Source organism: Canis lupus, chromosome 20 (genome assembly GCF_011100685.1).
Source record: "Canis lupus familiaris isolate Mischka breed German Shepherd chromosome 20, alternate assembly UU_Cfam_GSD_1.0, whole genome shotgun sequence".
NCBI classification, from domain to species: Eukaryota; Metazoa; Chordata; class Mammalia; order Carnivora; family Canidae; genus Canis; species Canis lupus.
The window spans coordinates 50,635,391-50,655,631 of NC_049241.1; the positions used below are offsets into that span (position 1 = coordinate 50,635,391).

General features: G+C 48.8%; 1 protein-coding gene across 8 annotated transcripts in view; it reads right to left on the reverse strand.

Annotated features, from left to right (window-relative positions):
- The window catches only part of SMARCA4 (SWI/SNF related, matrix associated, actin dependent regulator of chromatin, subfamily a, member 4), a 93,502-nt gene that overhangs the window by 59,169 nt on the left and 14,092 nt on the right, over positions 1–20,241 (reverse strand). For 7 of the 8 annotated variants that reach the window (XM_038567266.1, XM_038567261.1, XM_038567259.1 and 4 more), the window contains 10 exons: positions 14,819–15,068; positions 12,847–12,979; positions 11,581–11,985; positions 11,157–11,255; positions 9,972–10,230; positions 7,215–7,341; positions 6,517–6,690; positions 4,839–5,012; positions 3,402–3,569; positions 3,238–3,288 (listed from right to left, as the gene is read on the reverse strand). In XM_038567266.1, the coding sequence (XP_038423194.1) occupies positions 3,238–3,288; positions 3,402–3,569; positions 4,839–5,012; positions 6,517–6,690; positions 7,215–7,341; positions 9,972–10,230; positions 11,157–11,255; positions 11,581–11,985; positions 12,847–12,979; positions 14,819–15,040 (1,812 nt within the window). In that variant the 5' untranslated portion in view covers positions 15,041–15,068. Of the gene's footprint in view, positions 1–3,237; positions 3,289–3,401; positions 3,570–4,838; positions 5,013–6,516; positions 6,691–7,214; positions 7,342–9,971; positions 10,231–11,156; positions 11,256–11,580; positions 11,986–12,846; positions 12,980–14,818; positions 15,069–20,241 lie in introns of those variants that run through there. The other variant, XM_038567260.1, reaches the window with a different exon arrangement.

A 20,241-nucleotide genomic window follows, 5' to 3' on the forward strand; every position in this document is an offset into this window, starting at 1 on the left:
GGCTGACTTCTGTCTCCCCCAAATTCAAATGCTGAAGCTCCAACTTTCCAATGTGGCTATCTGTGGAGATGAAGCCTTTGGAGGGTAATGAAGGTTAGCTGAGGTCACAAGGGTGGGGCCCTCAGGATGGTATAGTACCCTCGTAAAAGACAGCAAAGCTTGCTCTTTGGGGATACAGCGAGACAGCAGTCATCTATAAGCCAGGAAGAGACCCCTCACAAGGAACTGACCTTGCTGCACTGTAGTCTTGGATTTATAGCCTCTAGAACTCTGAGAACAAAAATATGTTATTGAAGCCACTCCAGCCATGCTGGTTTGTTCCGGCAGGCTGGGAGAGAATGTGGAAAGGTAATGTACTAGGAGGCTCATACAACAACGTGTGCAACAGGAAAAAAGGAACAAGGGAGAGGCATGTGGTGGTGCATCAGAGCCAAGCAGCACAGGATCTTCATCGCAGCTACAAATGTGAAGCAACCTAAATGACTATCAGTCTGAATGCAGAAAGGGATTCCAATATATCGGACACTATAAAATTAAAATAGAATTAATAGACCGATTTGGAAAGATATTCTGCTGAATGTAAAGAGTCTAGCTATGTCTAGATTGCCCCAAATGGTCTTAAAACAATACAAAAAGGATGTAGGCATAAACATTCCTGGAAGTACAGATAAGACATCAACCAGGGATCAACATGCAGGCCTGCGAGAAGGGCAGATGCCATGGGGGCTTTTGCTTTTCATCATACTGTTTAAATATTTTCTCCAAGAAATACTACATTTTGGTGACACTGGAAAGAATAAGGTAAGTGTATGTGAGCCAACGTGGGAAGATGTCAGAGATACAATGCAAGGCTAGAAAAAGAAAACCATCTGGTGGCACATACATAGAAAAGGCCCCAGAGCAAACACCCCAACGGTTATTCACAGTTTTCTTCTGGGTGGTGGGAGTGAGGAGGGGGTGAGGGAGGTGGGAAAGGAAACACCACTTATTTACACCCCTCTCTTTTATACATCTTTCCTCCAAATGAGTGTACTGAGTAAGACGGTGGCTCTCAGGAGGCGGGTAGGGATGTGGGAGGAAAAAAACTATGTGTGGAGACAGCAACCACTCTCTGGGCATGCTACTTTGTATAGTTCTGACTTTTCAAACCAGGCTGATAAGGTTTCACATATGAAATACATACATGATGAGTAAATAAAAACAAGGACAGGGGAAACCACAGTAATGTGGGCACAGGGGAGAACTAATCCAAGCAACTTTTAAATGTAATACTTGGAGCACATAATTTCAGGCTGAGTAACTCCAAACACACACTAAACTCTAGCTAGGAGGCCTTCTTTGGCAGAGGAGTACGAGTTAACAATTCTGAATGTATTTCCTAGAATTTCCTGGAATTGAGCAAATAAGGAAATATACCATAGCTATATACCATAGCTAAGGGGAGCCAGGTTTCAGGCTGTTATAATAAAGAAAGAGGCAAAGATAGAAATAACCCTACGGTAGTGGATTAGATGCAGAGATATCCATGTGAACTTAAGGTTCTGAATATATATAATGGTAATGCAAATATGTATGCCATTTCCTAGATCTATTTGCCAAGAGGGCCTAGAAACAATGACACTCTATATCAATAGTCACAATCAAAGAGAGATCTTGTGGCCACCTGGCTGGCTCAGTGAATAGAGTACATGATTCTTGATCTCACGGTTGTGAGTTCAAGCCCGATGCTGAATGTTGAGCTTGCTTACTAACTTACTAAATAGAGACAGAAAGAGACAGAGAAAGAAATTGGTCTCTAAATAATGGTTGGGAAAGCAGAGGATGAGCTTGGGCCATTTGGTGTGCAAGGGAGTAAGGGAGCCCTCAGAGGATGCATGAGCCAATTGGAAGGGCCTCTTACTGGCCCAAATTGGAATAATCTGAATATCAAAATAATGACCGTAAAGGATTAAACTAAATGAGAATCCTGTAAGTTGGTACCCAGGGTTGGCAAACCATGCTCCATGGGCCAAAGAGGAAAAAAGAAAGAGCTTTTCCTTCCTACAGAAACCCATCTAACAAATGCTGAGGAAGGGACGTCTGGGTGGCTCAGCAGTTGAGTGTCTGCTTTTGGCTCAGGGCGTGATCCCGGTCTGGGGATCAAGTCCCACATTGGGCTTCCTGCAGGGAGCCTGTTTCTCCCTGTGTCTCTGCCTCTCTGAATTTCATGATTAAAGAAATCACATTGTTAGGGAAGGGCAGGCTGGAGTGGGGAATCACCATTTTGTACCCAACACGCCAAAAACTGATATTGGGAGAAACCAATTAATAGATGAAGAAACTAGTGGATGGAAATCTGAGAACGTAAAATATGTTTAAAGAGCCTTGAGCATCTCTCCACAAGGTATTTAATAATTATAAAAGGAAAAGTAGGAACTTTTCATCACAAATGTCTTGGCAGACAGCAAGGAATAATGGTCAATATCACCAGTGACTGAAGACATCTATGCCATGCACTCCTGAGGTGACCCATGGAGGACACGGCGTCACTCTGGGCTCTACCTGCCAGGAACACATGACCTGAATCTAATCATAAAGAAACAGCAACTCAAACCCAAATTAAAGGCCCTGTAGGAAATACTTGGCTTGTGCTCTTCAGAAATGCCAAGGTCAGAAAAAGCTAAAAGGAAGTGAGGAGCCGTTCAGGATCAAAGGACTAGAAGGACCACCACTGAATGCGATGCATGGCCACACCTTAGCAAATGTTGGGGACGAGATCACGGTATTACTACAGCCGTGTTTGTTTCTGCTTGGTGATCACTGCACAGTTACCAAATAGGACCTTATTTTTAGGAAACACACTGAAGTGCATGGAAGGAAAGGGTCTTCATGTCTGCATCTGATTCTAAGATAGTTTAGGAAAAAAATGTGTGAGAAAATGGGGAACCCAGGTGAGGAAGAGGCAGGAATTCTTTGTCCTGCAATTATGTTAGAGTGAAACTAAAAAATAACAGCATGTACAAAAGAGAGAAGTCTGGAAGGAAACATGCCCAGGAACTGACAATCTACCCTCTTGGGAGTGGACTGAGAAGGGGTGGGATGTGGCAAGGGACATAAGTGGATTCTTCCCATTGTCATAGACAGTGCTGGTGATTTGAAAAGGAAAAAAAAAAAAAAAAAAAAAGTTAAAGGATGCAATAGATCTAAGCTCCCAAGGTTGGGCTGGCCCTTCATGAAAAGAAACTCCTGATTCCTTACCTCGCCATCAGGTCCGATTGCAGGCGTCTGTCCTTCTGCATTTTCTGCCTTCTGGAAGCAAAGAGAGACATGGTCACTTCCTGAATGGGGAGGTTAGGCACACATGCCAAGACAGCTGCTCCAGCCCCACCCAGGGCCAGGCACACGGCCAGGTCCCAGCACACCTTCTTTTTCTTTTTCTTCTTTTTCTCCTTGGCGACCTGGGCAGCCTTGTGCTGCCGCACCAGCTCCGTGAGGTTAGCCACATACTCATCTGTCTGCTGTAAGAGGTAGGCCAAGCGCTTGTCCTTCTTCTGGTCGATGAGCTTGCGGTACCCCTCCTCATCTTCAGCCTGCAGAAGGGTGAGGTTATGGTGCTTGCTTGCAAGAGACAGGTGCTCGTCCATTAGCGCCCCAGGCAGGGACCCCAGAGTCAAGAAGCCCACCGGGGGCTGTTGTTAACCAACAACCAGACCCTCACTAAGGGAGTGGTTAGCTTACACCAGAGCCGTGCTGTATGTACACACTTCACATAGCTGTCAACTTCTTAAGTATTTCCTCAACCCCATTTCCAGGGAAGACCCCAAGGGGGCCTGCTGGGCATACATGCCTTTGCCAGAAGTCTTTTGAAAAGGCCAACAGCCAAGTCCTGGACCCTCTGTCCAAAAACACACCCCAAATCCAACAAATCCAAGCACTGCTCTCCGGTCCGGGCCAGATTACTCTCACAGACCCATAAGCAGGCCCCTCCTGACTTTCTAATAATCAATCAGATCATGTCACCCCAGCTTACACCCTCCTGTGGCTCTCCCCTTCCCCCCGGTATACAGAATTAAATCTAAGCCTTCCTCATGGCCTACAAGGCCCCCTTGACTGCCCTAGGACTCTGCCCTTGCTCATGTCCTCCCCGCACCATTCCAGGAGCACCTGCTATGCCTCACACTTGGTGTTCTGTTACCTGAAGCTCTTACCCTTGCTTCATACAGTCGCCCTCTATCCCTGGGAGACACCTCAGGGAGACATGCTCACCCTTCCCATAAAACCCCCATCAACCCCCATTCCCTCATCCTGCTTCATTCTCTCTGGTGTACTTCCCACCACCTAAAATCACCTTGTTTGTTCAGCCTGGGCATCTGTCTCCCTAGGGCCAGCAGGAGTGGCTGTGAGGGGAGAGACCGCATGCTTCTCCGTGCTGCCGTGGCCACATACATGCACCAGTGCCTGTCAGTATCTGCCCAGCTAGAGAATCCCCCCAAACAGCCAGACACAGAGAGTGGGGAGGAAGGACAGGGATCACATCATCCGTCACGAGGAAGGACAGGGATCACATCATCCGTCACTATCCCGACCTGGAGTATACGCCCCCTCCATTTTCTGGAGAGAACACAAGAGCAGCCAGCTAACCAGCCTAAGGTTTTTGCGATCACTGATGGAACGAACAGGCAAAGGTCTCAGGCCAGGTCTTCTGGATTCCCAAACCCAAGTCCTTTCTTTCTCTCTGTCCCACCTCTAACTCTTAAACCTCAGCATAACACTGGGCAATCAATCCCTGGTGCCTGCCATACCCAAAGCACCCTTGACCAGACACAAAGGCACATGATGTCACGGAGGCAGAAATTTACCATGAGTCTCCGCATTCTCTCTTTCTCAATTCTTTCATTTTCCTTCTTCTGTTCCCTCTCCGTGTTGGCGTGGTACGTGGCCACCGCCTTCGTGAGTTTCTGGATTTTGCCTGTGACCGATCTGTGATATTCTTTGAAATCCTTGGCATGCTGCAGAATGCTGTTGAGGTATTCCTGCAGGGATATATACAAAAGAGAGAACTGGCTACTCCCCAGGGATTGCTGTAGCATTGGTGCAAAGGAAGCAAAGCTTTAAAAAGGCAGCTTGTTTAAAACCAAGATGACGGGGGATCCCCGGGTGACTCAGTGGTTTAGCGCCACCTTTGGCCCAGGGTGTGATCCTGGAGACCCAGGATCGAGTCCCGCATCAGGCTCCCTGCATGGAGCCTACTTCTCCCTCTGCCTGTCTCTCTCTCATGAATAAATAAATTAAAATCTTAAAAAAAAAAAAAAACAAGATGACGTAATCAAAACAGTATGACAAGGACACTGTCTGCCTCTGAGGTTCGGCGTTCTCTGTATCAGGAAAACCCAAGGCTGGGGACTATGGTGAATAGACAGGGCTATCCGCTTCACTGAAACAATCTGGCAGTAACCACTTTAAAACGCTCTTCCCCTCCAAACAAGTTATTCTACTGCCAGGAATTCCCTTTAAGGAAAGGGGCAGATATTGGCCAAAAAAAATCAAGTTCAAGAATGCCTATTCTAGTATTATTTCTAACACTGCAAGGTTAAGAATATGCAACACGTGACCAAACGGGGAAACGGTTACAGAAGTTACTAGATGTGAACACAGAGAAGGAATCCAACGTAGATGCTGAATGTCATTCTTCCATAACACTTAAAAACAAGCCAGTGGGTGTATAGATTTGTTTAAAGAAAGCTATTTAACTTTTGAATACTCTGCGTACAGAAAACCAACATGAGTGATGCATACCAAAATGTAAACAACAGTGGTCAACGCTGAGTATTGACTTTAATTTTTAAACTCTACCAGTACTAGATACTGACTAGAGGAGAGCTTTGGGAAATAGAAATGAGCAAACAAACCAAATCATCCTGGATCCTACTCCAGTAGATATTTGGTCTTCCTGACTGACCTTAGAATTGGTAAGTCAGATCACACTAATGGCTCCCACCTTACTCAAAGCAAAGGCTGCAACTGTCCCCTCAGTCCAGATGCTCTGCCTGTCACCTCTCTGTCCTTCCCTCATCCCATTCACTCACTGGCTCCCTCCACTCTAGCCACAATAGGATCCCTGCTGGTCATGGAACACACAGCACATTCCAGCCACCAGGGCCTTTGCAGCTTCCCCTCAATCTGCAAAGCTCATTGCCCTTGGGTCTTTGTGGCTCCCTCCCTCAGGTCTCTGCTCAGATGCTGCCTTCTCAGAGAACTCCCCCAACCATGCTGTGTAAACAGCCCCTCCATCACTCCCCATCCCTGCTTTACATCTCCTTACACCTTGTTACCTCCCAACATGGCATATGTGATTATGGCCTGTCCTCCCACTGCCATTTGGTTACGTCCACTAACATATTCTCTCAGTGCCTAGAATAACTGTTATGATGAATAGAAGATAGCATACTTAGATGCAAACCAAACAAGACACAGCAGCGTGCAAGCTCTGGCAACCCAGGCACACGGGCTGGGGCTCATGGTTGAGCGGGGACGCACCTGGTGCTTCTGCCGGCGCTTGCGCTCCTGCTCAATCTTCTGCTGCTTCTCCAGCTTCTCGGTGATGCGGGCCTCACGCAAGGACTGCCGCTTGCTGCGCTTGTAGGCCTTGGCATTGAGGGCCGTCTCGAGGGCCGTGTCCCTCCTCATGCACACCACCACTTCCTGTCGTAGCTTCACGAAGGAAGAAAAGATGTGCACAGCTTTGTCAGTCACACATAATCACATAGCTCAAGCTACACAGAATGCTGCTCCTTCCAGAAGGATCTGTTCTAAATGCTGTCTGATGAGTGCTCATGGACAGCGCAAGCATGGGTCAGATGACTGTTTCTGGAAACCCAGCAGATGGTTCTCTCCTACCTTCAGGTCTCCAACTTTGCCTCCAGTCAACTACACACAAAATATTTCTAGTGGGTCATTCAAAGGTACAGAACCCTCAAAAAAAGACCCACTAAAGTCTCCTGTTTCAAACTGGCAACTAGTACCTTAGGGAAGACCCTGAGTTACTCATCCTGGGAACAGCTGATATCCCACCACCATGTAGGATATGGACGGGAGAAGGGGACAGCCAGCCAACAAGGATGTGAGGGCACTGCTGCCTTTAATGGTCAAGGCACATTTAACTGCCTGGAAAGCAGCTCTTGGAACCCAAGCATCCATGTTGGCAGAAAAGGTCTTCTCCTCCAGCCTATGCCCACCTGCCTCTGGAAGTTCAGCAGCCTGAGGGCCTTGAGCTCAATGGTCGCTTTGGTTCGCAAATCCCCGGCCAGGGACCCGGGAAGGTTTTCAAGTTCCTGAATTCGGTGGGCGATTCGAGCCTGCAGCCTGGGTTGCAAAGACAGAAGAAAGGAAAGGTGATGAGAGCTCGACTATTCACGGGAGCCCACCTGTTCCCTTTAAAGGTGGAGCCTCGGGGATCCCTGGGTGGCTCAGTGGTTTAGTGCCTGCCTTTGGCCCAGGGCGCGATCCTGGAGTCCCGGGATCGAGTCCCACGTCAGGCTCCTGGCATGGAGCCTGCTTCTCCCTCCTCCTGTGTCTCTGCCTCTCTCTCTCTCTATGTCTATCATAAATAATAAGTAAATAAATATTTTATAAATGAATGAATGAATGAATGAATGAATGAATGAATAAATAAATAAATAAAGTAAAAAAAAAATAAAGGTGGAGCCTCAGGAGAATTCATCCCTCAAGGAAAGCAGATCCTGGTCATGAGAAGGGGAAATGCCTCAGAAAAGGAAGCCAGCCACAACACAGAATACAAAAAGTGGAGGGCAGGCACAGCAAACCCAAACCTGATAGGGTACAGCTGCCTTAGGACCCGTCAGCAGCCAGAGCTGGCTAGGGAGTCAGGTGGACCAGCCTCTTCACTCCAGCCCTGGGACTCTACTCAGCCTGAGGAGACCCCACAGAGCAGCCCTAAAGGCTTGGCCTAAAGTTCAAACGAGATAATCCCCCTTCTTGATGTTTCATGTGTATTTATTAAATACCTACTATGTGCCAGGGACTGATCCAGATGTTGAGCCTTAGCACTAAACAAGACTAACAGGGCTATTTGTTATTCTTATTAAGCTCACAGACCTATCAACACGAAAGGCCAGAAAGGAGTTAAAAAAAATTAAATATCCACATTAAGGCAGCCCGGGTAGCTCAACGGTTTGGTGCCACCTTCAGCCCAGGGTGTGATCCTGGAGGCCACAGATCAAGTCCCACGTTGGGCTCCCTGCATGGAGCCTGCTTGTCTCTCTGCCTGTGTCTCTGCCTCTCTCTCTCTCTCTGTGTCTCTCATGAATAAATAAAGTCTTAAAAAAAAAAAAAAAAATATATATATATCTATATATATATATATATATATATATATATATATATATATATATATATATATCTACATTAATTGTAAAGAGTACCGAGTACTCTGAGAGGGGGGCTGGAAGTAAGGGGGGTGGGCAGGGATTCTATGACCAGGTGACCTCAACAACTGGTCCTAAATTAGCCAAGGAGTCATGCACAGCCTGTGCAAAACCCAGGGGGCAGAAATGAGACTAACTTGCTCAATAGAAAAAGAGGAACAGGGCAAGTGGTGTAGGCAAGGACAGAGCCTTGGGCAGGGGCTAAACAAAAAGGTGCATACTCGCTGGGCAATGGGACACCATAGGCAGATTTGAACCCAGGGAACAGATGCAATGGAAGTTAATTATAAAAAGAGATTTCAAACTGCCATGGGGGAAACAGACTGCACAAGAGATGGGGAGAGCAAGGAGGCCAGCTAGGAAGTGTAGACCAGGTGGCAGGGTCCACAGTGTGGAGAAGGCCACTGGTTTCTGGGATGTGGGAGGGGACCTGAGATAAGGACATGGGGGATGAGGGAGGGCGAGAAACAGTCAAGGGGTGGCAGTGTCTGGCCCAATGAGCTGCTGTTGGGTACATGGAGTAGAGACGGTAGGGAAATATGGGGGACAGGAAGACATCTGGAAAGGCCATGTTAAAGCTGTCCAAATGGAGCTGGAGCTCCAGAGCACATCCCAGCTGGGCGAGGCACTTTGGAGACTGCCATTAGACAAAGATTTACTGATACACCTGGGGATTGGAGTGAACAAGGCACAGCCCCTCATGCATGGAGGCCAGCCCTGAACAAGTTATCAACGCAATGAAGAAACGGGGGAGGGCAAGGTGCTCAGGGGGCGAACCTGAGGTGCCTCAGGCATATGGGCTAGAGTGATACTGGTGCACCGTGTGCCCAGTTACCTTCCCCAGCACCTGGCACCCAGAAGCCCTTGGCAAAGCAGCCAGCAACTAGTGATTTCTGAGGAGCGCCCTCCACAAAGCTTTGACAGGTTGCTTTTTGAGAGCTGATGAGCTAAAAGTTAGCAGGGAGAAACAAGCACTTCCATGCCAATATCCATCTGTACGACCTCTACAGAGGACAGTTTTTACAGAATCTAGGAAATTTCCCTGTATATGTCCCCTATAATCAAGCAATGGCACTTTTAGAGATTTATGCTGATGCATGCACATGAGACAAGAAAGATAAGCAAATGTGTTTATTCCAGGATTGTTTTAACAGAAGATTAGGGGGAAAAAAATTAGAAACCACCTGACATCCCTTCAGCCAGAGTACTGGCTAAATAAACTACGGTACGGTCACCGGACAGAATCCTATGCATCCAAAAAATGGAAAAGCTCATTTTGTACAAACGGGATAATCTACGCTATGTCGCTATGGGAGAAGCAGTGTGCACGTCATGCGATACTTGGGTACCGTGTGCCTACTTGTTTCTGTCTGCCTATACACACACAGTATTTCTGTGGAAGGGTACATAGTCACAGAGAACTAGGCAACTGGTGACAGATTTCTGGTCACAAACCTCACCTGCCTCTAGCACTATGAGTCAAAGCGACAGGGCTGACCTGGGTGAGGGGCAGCAACCCCAAGTGGCCCCAGGCAGCAGGGCACTCACCTGTACTCCCGCTCCTGCAGGATCTCCACAGGGTCCAGGCCCCGCGGCTTCTGGATGGGGGTGATGCGGCTCTGCTTCTGGTGCAACGGCACCATGGGGGCAGGCTGGGCAGGCTGTCCTGGTGACTGCGTCTGGGGTGGCATCACCGGGGAGGCAGCGGGCGGGACAGCGGGGGGCGCAGGTGAAGGGCGGCCTGTTGGCTGTGGGGGGATCAGCTTCTGAGGTGTGCTCGTGGGGGCAGCAGCATTCGCCATGGGTCCTGGGTGGGGGTGAGGGAGAGGAGGCAAAGGCACAGCTTTGAATTCTGGCTCAACTCTGGGGGTAAGTGAAGAGCCTGCTGGGTGCTCACAGCCCTGGAACAAACTCATCCCCAAGGCTGATGGAGGCCTGCATAGGCTGACACAGGGCTTCTCACTCAGGGCTCCCTGAGGGGTCTTCCCTCCCTCCTGCCTCCTCTGGATCTCAGCAGACATGCTCCTTTCCGAAGCCACCCCTGCCTAAGCACCGCTCCCAGGAGTAGCAGCTTCCAGACTTGCATCCGGTGCCCAAGGAATCCTATTTAAGCCATAAGCTCTCCAGTGCCTATCACTAAACCTCAGGCCACAGGGGGACAAGGAATAAGTCTGTTTTGTCCATGCTTCATCCCCAGAAGTGACCCTCCAATACCTCCAGATGACTATGTTTTACACAGAAGAGAGGCTGCACACAGAAGAAACAGAGCCCTGAGCCAACCTGTCACTGTTACCCCTCCCTGCCTGCCCCCCACAGCATGGAGGAGGGGGGTATTCTCAGGAGGCAAGGGGATCAGACACGACACCAGGCTTGGAGGCACGACATCCTGGAGGATAGGATCTGTGGTTGCAGCAGTGCCTCTCCACAGCCTCTCACTAGAGTCATCCAGTGGACTGTTCACTAGGACCCTCCTCTCCTTGGTAAGGAGACTAGGATTACCTCAACCCACAGAACAAACTGGGGCAGGAATCATGCACTAGAACCAAACCTAACCCTTTGTGAACTGACCAGAGACAGTTAAGACCAGAGACAGATAAGACCCAACAAAGGCAGAGAGAAGTGAGGACTTGCCCTTGGCCCCCTCTCTCTGAGCAGGCTCATCTGGGGCTGCAGGGTACAAGCTCATGACGGCAGCCAGGGAACAGGCACATCACCAAGAGAGAGGGAACTTACCTTCAGGCCAAGGCTTGGGAGGCCCTCCGGGGGGCTGACCTGGCATCCCAGGGGGCACGCCTGAGGGTCCTGGGGGGGGCATGTTAGGCCCTCCCATCCCTACAGAGGGAGAAACAAGCAAGAGGATAAAAGGCACCCTGTATTTATGCCTGCAACCACCCCCACAGGCAGGCCTGGCTCCAGGGGACACATCCAACAACAAGCCCCTCAGTGTGGGCAGGGGGCAGGGGAGCAGGGAGGCAGCTGGAGAAACAACATTTATTACAAAAGCAGCCCTGCTCCCTGAGCACTGCTGACCCCATGCAGTCTCCGGGGAATGCCCGTGGGCAACAGAGCCCAGGTCTGCTGACATCACTGCCCATGTTCTGGTCAGTTTGCTCTGAGTCCCCTCCCTACCCCAAGCACTGTGGACAGCGGGCCTTACCGTGAGGCCTGCTATAATTTGGAGGTGCTGGTCCTGGACCCGGGCCAGGGCCGGGGCCGGGGCCAGGGCCAGGTCCTGTTGCGGACACAGAGGGTGGAGGTAGTGTTGGCATCTGCTGCTGCATCCCAGGCATCGGCCGCTTTCCCTGCACTGCCATCTGCAGGTGGTCGGGGAGGGGCTGCCCCCTGGCCAGCATCTTGTAGGCCATGATCTGGGCTCTGAGCTGATGCAGCTGGTTCTGGTTAAATGGAGTCGGGCCCCGGTTCTGTTGTCCCAAAGCCTGGGGATCGGCACCATCCAGTGGGGCTCCTCCTGGCCCAGAGGACATCTGTGGGCCTGAGGACGGGCCACTGGCTGGAACCGGACTGGAGGCATGCTCGGAGCCGCCCAGGGGGGAAGGGTAACCTGTGAAGCAATGTGGATCCAAGTGGTCACTCAGCAGCACACATCCTATGATTTCTAAGGCAAAGAGAGTAACCTTTCAGCTGTGCTTACACCAGCTCCTATCCCAAGACAGGGGGCGGCCAAATGACTTTATTCTCATGATGCAAACAAGGAGTACCCAGAGAGAGGACACATGCTGGCAGCCTGACCAGTGGTCTGCACAACTGGTTTAGTTTGGTTCAGCTTTCAGCAAGTTGCTTGCTGATGGTCAATGCTGAGCTGTTACTCAGATCCACGCCTCCCTCAGACCTGCCCTCCTGCCCCTCAGCTTGGATAGACCACCCCCCTCACTTCCAGTAAGTGCAGAGACCCTGGAGGCACTGAGTTTCCCGCCCCAATGACAGGAAGTCATCTACTCCATCACTTTTCAGACTGCCCTGTTCAGAAAAACCACCTGGAAGGCCTGTTAAATTTGAGCTCCCTCTGCCCAGATCCTGTCTCAGTATTCTGAAGTGGGAATCTGTATTTCTAGTACATTCCTGGGTGGCATGGGAGCTGCTGGCCCAAGGAGCCCACCCAGCTCAGCCCCTGTCTAAACTCCAGTGCTGCATATATGGATGCATGCCACCAGTGTTCCCTCTCCTGAGGCTGCTATAAGACAAGTAGGCCCAAAACAGGCACTGGCCAAGTCCAAGCTCAACAGCCGTCTGTGGCAGTCTCCCACAGGGCTAAACTGTCCTGGGTCTACCCTGAATCCACCTGTCTACCCTGAATCCACCTGTGGGAGACCAGGAGACCCAATTAGGAAAATGATGTCAGGACATCCAGGGTTGAGGGGAGGAGCTTAACAAACACAAGGAGAGAAGAATAATGAAACAGTACCTTGGGAGTGCTGGTCCATGGGGCTTGGCGGGGGCCCCATCCCTGCATGGGCCCCTGACCGCATCCCCATTCCCTTCATCTGGTTATAGCGGGGGTCATCCGACATGCCCTTCTCATGCATGGACTCCATTGGCTGTAAGAGGGGTCAATGACAAGGCAAGATCAACAAGAGGGAACAGGAAGAGGCAGCATGCAAAGTGCTACCGAAGAGTTCACTGCCACTGAAAATGTCCGCCCAAGGTCGCCCTGGTATGTACTGAATCACCAATGTGACCAACCAGTTTAGGTCCAAGCCATGGTCCTGACACCTGCTGGTCTCAAGCAGATGCATGAAGCAATGTCACCTAGGGACTAGTGGCCTGGAAGTGAAGGGAGAGATGGATCAGGGAACCATGAGACAGTTTCAGATGTCCAAAATACCATGAGGAAAAGATGTGAGCTCCTGCATGAGGAGCTGTTTTGGTTGGGACACCAAGCTCTCCACTAATCGTTACAAAGAGACCTGGTGACCACAAATCTTTGGATCAGAAACCCTCTTCCTTGGGAGACTATATATCAAAGGGACAGACAGAAATTTCTGCCTAGAAGTATGATTGCAATACGTTAGGTGTCCTCACTGATCTGCGATCGGCCTCCAGCCTACTAGTTGGGAGGAAAGCTGTTTGTGGTGTGGTTCTGTCCCTCCTAAGAGGCACATCAGACCTCTGTAGATTGATGACACCTATTTTCTCTCCTAAGGCTCATTCCTAAGGGGACATTTTCTAAGACCCTTCCAGGCCACTCTGCTAGGCCCTGATTGGCACAAATATCCTGGTCTCCAGGAACTCAGTCTAAAGGGTGGTCCAGCAAAGTCAACTACAGCTCAGTGTGTACCATAAGAGAAGGAAGAGAGGATGAAGAGAGGGTGCTTGGTGGCGACCACAGGAGCAGCTTCATATGCAGGAAAAGGGTGGGGCCCTCAGGAAGCTGCAATCTCTGCAGGCGAGGGGTGTCTCACTACCATCTGGGTCCTAACACCAAGCAGGACAAATAGCAGCTGTCTTGCAGACCTGTGGAGTATGTGCAAATGACCCCAAGAGGAAGAAACGAGGTGGACAGAGAGGGAAGGAAGCTGTGCTGGAGAAGCCAGACTAAATGGGGGGGGGGGGGGTCAAGTCACCAACAGCTTCCCAAGAAGGAAGTGACAAGAAAGATACTATGGACAGAAATGTGCAGGAGATGGAGAGGCAAAAAGGGCCAGAGGGATGAGATGACTCACCACTGACCATCAGATGGTAAGTGACCATCTCTCCGGGACCCTAGGGACCCTACTTCCTCATCACCTACCTCTGATGGACAGGGGGAGATTTAAGTGGAATAGGGTACAAACACATGGACAGCCCCAGAAGGGAGGCTGGAGGGGTCAGCAGAGACCCCTCACCTCTGGGCCGCACAATGTGCATTTTCTATTTTCACACAAAGGGTGTCTTGTGGTCTCTGAGGCTTGAACATGTTACCTTTTCCTTTAGATGCTGATACACCTAAGACATTTCTTTGATTTCCCCAACTACCACCTAAGAACATAGTGAGAAAGGAAAACTATTTGTGTTGAGGTTTTTCTCTCACCTCACTGGCAAAAGCACCCCTGATCAGTTCAAGAAGTCATTCAAACAGTGAGTGGCACCCAAGTGCAGGATTGAGTGCGGATATAGAGCACCCATGGCCTGCTCTGTAAGTTACATGGGTGAGCAGAGCAGCCCAATGCAGGAAACCATGTGACATAAGGAACTTTTAGGGATTTGGACATGTTTATTTATTAACAAGAGGCAACTTTGGAGCAGTGTTACCACATCTCCCATTTGGAATGAAGGGCATGGGAGACACAAAGTAGGGAGGCTGCTGGCTCACAGCAGAAGCCAGGATGTACTGTTTACCCTCCCATCTCTGATCACGTTGACCCAGACCATCAGGGTGGTGGGCCCAGGCTCCCTACCTTGTGCATCTGGTGCATGTTGTCCTGAGGGTACCCTCCAGGCCCCTGGGTCGGGATGGGGTGTCCTGCTGAGGGAGGTCCCGGACTGGGCCCCATCATGCTGTGGGCAGAGCCAGGTGAGGGACCTGGACTAGGGCCCAACATGGCTCCAGGGGAGGGTCCCGGGCCCGGGGAAGGGCCTGGCCGAGGAGTTCCGCCCAGGGGTGGGTCTGGAGTGGACATCTTCACAGGAGCTGCAGACAGTGGTCTCCTGTTAGAAAGAAGTCCTGGTCAGTTTGGGGATCACGGCCATCACTAGGGCACCAGAGCTGGCAAGGGAGGACCACATGTACAGTATTGTGAGAAGCACCCATCTGACAGAGCTGGCACCTTTGACGTGCAACCCCCACCCCCACCCCCACCCAGACCTTCCATCGCCATTCTTCTCACAGAAGAGAATACATCAGGCATACAAAATCATATCAAAGGTCCCCGAGGAAGGGATGGGACTCAGGAGGTGGAAGTCCACGGCCACTGCCCCACTTGGGGTCTCACTTCCCTTGCTATTATTCTGATCACAACAAAAAGAATGAACATCTCAGGGTAGTACAGATACATCCTTCACACCTAGTACTTGCCATCTTCCTATTTACAAGGAAGAGCAAGACTAACACTCAAAGCCTCTGCCGGCAACCGTGTCCAAGTGGGCCTTCATAAATTCAACAAAAACAAATATTCACGGCAAGTGATGCTGGTTTTTTACTTAAGGCAGTGAGACCAAGTTTCTTTTAAAATAAATGAAAGTTGGGGATCCCTGGGTGGCGCAGCGGTTTGGCGCCTGCCTTTGGCCCAGGGCGCGATCCTGGAGACCCGGGATCGAATCCCACATCGGGCTCCCGGTGCATGGAGCCTGCTTCTCCCTCTGCCTGTGTCTCTGCCTCTCTCTCTCACTGTGTGCCTATCATAAATAAAAAAATAAATAAATAAATAAAAATAAAATAAAATAAATGAAAGTTTAAAACATAGATTCATTTAAAGTATTATACAAACAATGGCATTCTGATATCTCAAACAGTTCTACAGCGATATTCACGTGTCTAAAGTTAAATGAATGTTGCCAAAAACTAAAAATTGATACCCAGAGCATCTACAAGATCCAAAAATATACTTAAAAAAAAAAAAAATCTAATGATGATGGTAAATTTTGCTTGCTACCACCGGGCCATGAGCTGGTAAATTTTATACATGCTTTCTATAATAAGGCTTCAATGTTCAGGTAACTCTCAACCTACTGTGTAGTTATATATAGCCTGAAATAAATTCTCTTCAATCTAATAACTTCTTTCATGACGGTGGCATAATAAATACATTTGCAGGGCTGAAATGCAGAAAATGCAAAAAGAACACAGAAACTTAAAATCACCCAGCATCCCACGAGACACAGAGGTGAAATGCTTGCTGCCCTGCAAAGAGCAATAAGCAATCCTGCTCTCCTAACCCCAGCTAGCAGGGCAGGGAAAGGTGCAGAGTAGGAAGAAAGGGTTGGGGGTTGCCTCAGTGGGTTAAGTATCTGCCTTCAGCTCAGGTCACGATCCCAGAGCGCTGGGATCCCTGCTTAGTGGGGAGCCTACTTCTCCCTCTCCCTTTGCTGCTCCTCCTGCTTGTACTTTCTATGTCAAATAGATAAATAAAATCTTAAAAGAAAAAAAAATAGAGCTGAGCAGTGCAGGGTGGGCCCTCTCAGGGTGGAGAGCTGCCCTCCTGTTACTGCTGGGACCCCACCACACTTCACTGTCTCCTTTCTAGACTATTCCACACACAGGCGCGAGTGCGTGCGCACACACACGCACACACACACACACACTCAAACAGTATTACTCAGCACATTCTAGGCAAGCTTTTTTTCTTCATAGAATTATACCCAGGACCATTTTTATCATGTACTTGTCTTCAAAAGGTGAATTCTAGTGGCTCCACTGTGTTCCCTCAATCGACTACATACCAAGTTATTTAAAAGCCTCTCTCTTATTGGCATGTTACAACTGCGGTTTTTGTTTCTGTGGACTTTTTTGGTTTTTGGAGTGACTCTCTGTGTCCCTAAACTTTATTGGGCACTTCTGGTTCTAAGGATAAATTTTGTTAAGAAGTGTAAGAACATTTCTGGGGCGCCTGGGTGGCTCAGTTGGTTGGGCATCTGCCTTCGGGTAGGTCATTATTTCAGGGTCATGGGATTGAGCCCCTGGCTCAGTGGGGACTCTGCCTCGGCATCTCCTCTCAGCTTGTGCTCCCTCTCAGATAAAAAAATAAAAATCTTTTTTTTTTTTTTTAAGATTTTATTTATTCATTCATGAGAGACACAGAGAGAAGAAGAGAGCCTGAGACATAGGCAGAGGGAGAAGCAGGCTCCATGCAGGGAGCCCAATGTGGGACTTGATCCTGGGTCTCCAGCAGCACACCCTGGGCTGAAGGTGGCGCTAAACCGCTGAGCCACCCAGGCTGCCCCTAAATAAAAGCTTAAAAAAAAAAAAAAAAAAAAAAAGAGAAGAAGTGTAAGAATATTTTTAATCCTCGTAATTAAATCAAAGGTTTTAATTTGAAAGGTAGGCAAATTTTCCTTGATAACAGATCGGAAAGTCCAAACTTCTTTGTTCCAGTTTTGTGGCTAAATAATCAGAGAAGAGAGGACCAGAAACCTTGGCAGGGCATGGACCAGTGACTAATGCATCAGCCTGACTAAGAACAGACCCAACCACGCAAGGGAGTGCTCCATGTGCTCTGGGCTTTCTGGATTCCCTCCACAGTCCAAGGAGCCTCAATGCTGTACCTTAAATAAATCCTCACAAGAGTGCTACAGGATTGGTATCTGCTCACAATCTCTTCCCCACAAATCCAAAACCCAGTAAGCCTGGGGCAGGGGTCAGGGGTAGAATCGAACTTTTAAAAAATAACTTGGAGACAAATACATTTAGAAGTGGGATGCTCAGCAGTTGAGCGCCTCCCTTCGGTCCAGGGTGTGAACCTGGAGTCCCGGGATTGAGTCCCACATCAGTCAGGCTTCCTGCATGGAGCCTGCTTCTCCCTCTGCCTGTATCTCTGCCTCTCTCTCTCTCTCTTTCTACGTCTCTCGTGAATAAATAAATAAAATCTTTTTAAAAAATTCATTTAGAGGCAAAACGACCTGATTCCAATGCATGTGCACAGTCACACCTTCTGCTACAGAAAAGAATCCCTCGTTACTTCCAAATGCCACTCTGGTCTCTGCCATGTGAGAGTGATCTGTGTCCCAATCTCCTTTTCAAAAATGCTGATTCTGAAGTCTGAACCTCTGGCTGAACCTCTGGCCTAGGGTTTGTCTAGGACACGACACACCTGTAGTCATACTTCACAGGTGGAGCTGAGTGACATGAAGATAGCCACAGCTTGGTCAAGGAAAATGGCCCCTCAGGGTGCCCCTCTGGCTTCGAGTCCCTGGGCCCCCTGAGAGAGGCCCACAGAGACTGCAGTGAGGTGGCAAGAGGGACAACGGCCCTGAAAATACTCAAGGAATCTTGTGGCTCATGGATGCCTCCTCACCCGAAGGCCTCTATTCTAAGTCACGCCAACTGAAACTGACAGCAAATAAAATCTACATCATCTAGGGAACATCATCTCTTTATCTAAAGGCAGACATGCCAAAGAGCAAGCACTGGGAAGTGTCTTTGGAATGATGGCTCTTATAAAGGTAGTTTGTACTTAATGTCAGTCCTTCTTCCTATCAAAATCCATTGTACCTCTGGAAATTCATTATGTCCACCCACAGCAGCATGAACTTCACCAACAACACAAACAAGGAGCTTGCCAAAGATGTCAGAGGGCATCAAAAAATACTTCTGCGCCAAATAGAGCTACCCTACGACCCAGCAATTACACTACTAGGGATTTATCCCAAAGATATAAATGTAGTGATCCGAAAAGGCACCTACACCCCAATGTTCACAGTAGCAAAGTCCATAATAGCCAAACTATGGCAAGAGCCCAGATGTCCATCAAAAGATGAATGGATGAAGAAGATATGGTATGTATGTATGTATGTATACACACACACACACAAATGGAATATTACTCAGCCAGAAAAGAAATCTTGCCATTTGTAATGATGTGGATAGAACTAGAGGGTATTATGCCAAGTGAAATAAGTCAATCAGAGAAAGACAATTACATGATTTTACTTATATGTGGAATTAAAGAAACAAAACAGAGGAACATAGGGGAAGGGAGGGAAAAATAAAACATTTTGGATGAAATCAGAGAGGGAGACAAACCATAAGAGATTCTTTTTTGTTGTTGTTTTTAAAGATTTTATTTTTTTAATTTCTATTTATTTATGATAGTCACAGAGAGAGAGAGGCAGAGACATAGGCAGAGGGAGAAGCAGGCTCCATGCACCGGGAGCCCGATGTGGGATTCGGTCCCGGGTCTCCAGGATCGCGCCCTGGGCCAAAGGCAGGCGCCAAACCGCTGCGTCACCCAGGGATCCCCCATAAGAGATTCTTAATCACAGGAAACAAACAGGGTTGCTGGAGGGGAGGGGAGGGGGGATGGAGTAACTGGGTAGAGAGCACATGATGTAATGAACGCTGGGTGTTATAGAAGACTGATGAATCACTGACCACTACGCTAAAACTACTGATATACTATATGTTAATTAATAGAATAAAAAAAAAAAACATTTGTGCCGAAATATGGCAACATCTACCTTTGGGAAGCAGAGTTTTGCCAGAGTTTTTTATTTTTTTTTAATTCTTATTTTTTAAAAGATTTAACTTATTAACTAAGACCAAGAGAGAGCACAAGCAGGGGAAGGTGCAGAGGGAGAGGGAGAAGCAGACTCCGTGCTGAGCAGGGAGCCCAATGCAGGGTCCCATTCCAGGACCCTGAGTTCATGACCTGAGCTGAAGGCAGAGGCTTAACCAACTGAGCCACCCATGTGCCCCCAAAAGAGGGTTTTAAAAATGGCAAGTGCTTTGGAAGCTGTCACCTCTCAAGTGTCAGGCTATGATGAAGCAGGTAAGAGCATGGAGCTATGGGAAGCAAACTCATTTTGGGATTGAAAGCTCAGATACATGTATGGACAGTAAAAGGGACCCAAAAAGTATAGGCATGAGGCAAAACCATTCTGAGCAGCACAGAGGCTGGGCTCTGCCACACACTGAGGTGCTCAGTCAGGGTGCTGGTACGTGCACAAAGACAGACACAGGCTGCCAGATGTGCAGCAGTACAAGGGGTGGGCAGGAAAATGGAAATGGAAGCAGCGCTCTGGTCCTCAGTGTGGTACCGAAGAAGGAGCATTTTATCTACTTGTATTGAGCTTGGGCATACCTAAAGTGCCCTGACTTTAGGGGTACAGCTGGATGAACATTCCTGCAGGGCACCCCTGGCCCTTCCCCTGAGGCTAGCCTCCCAGG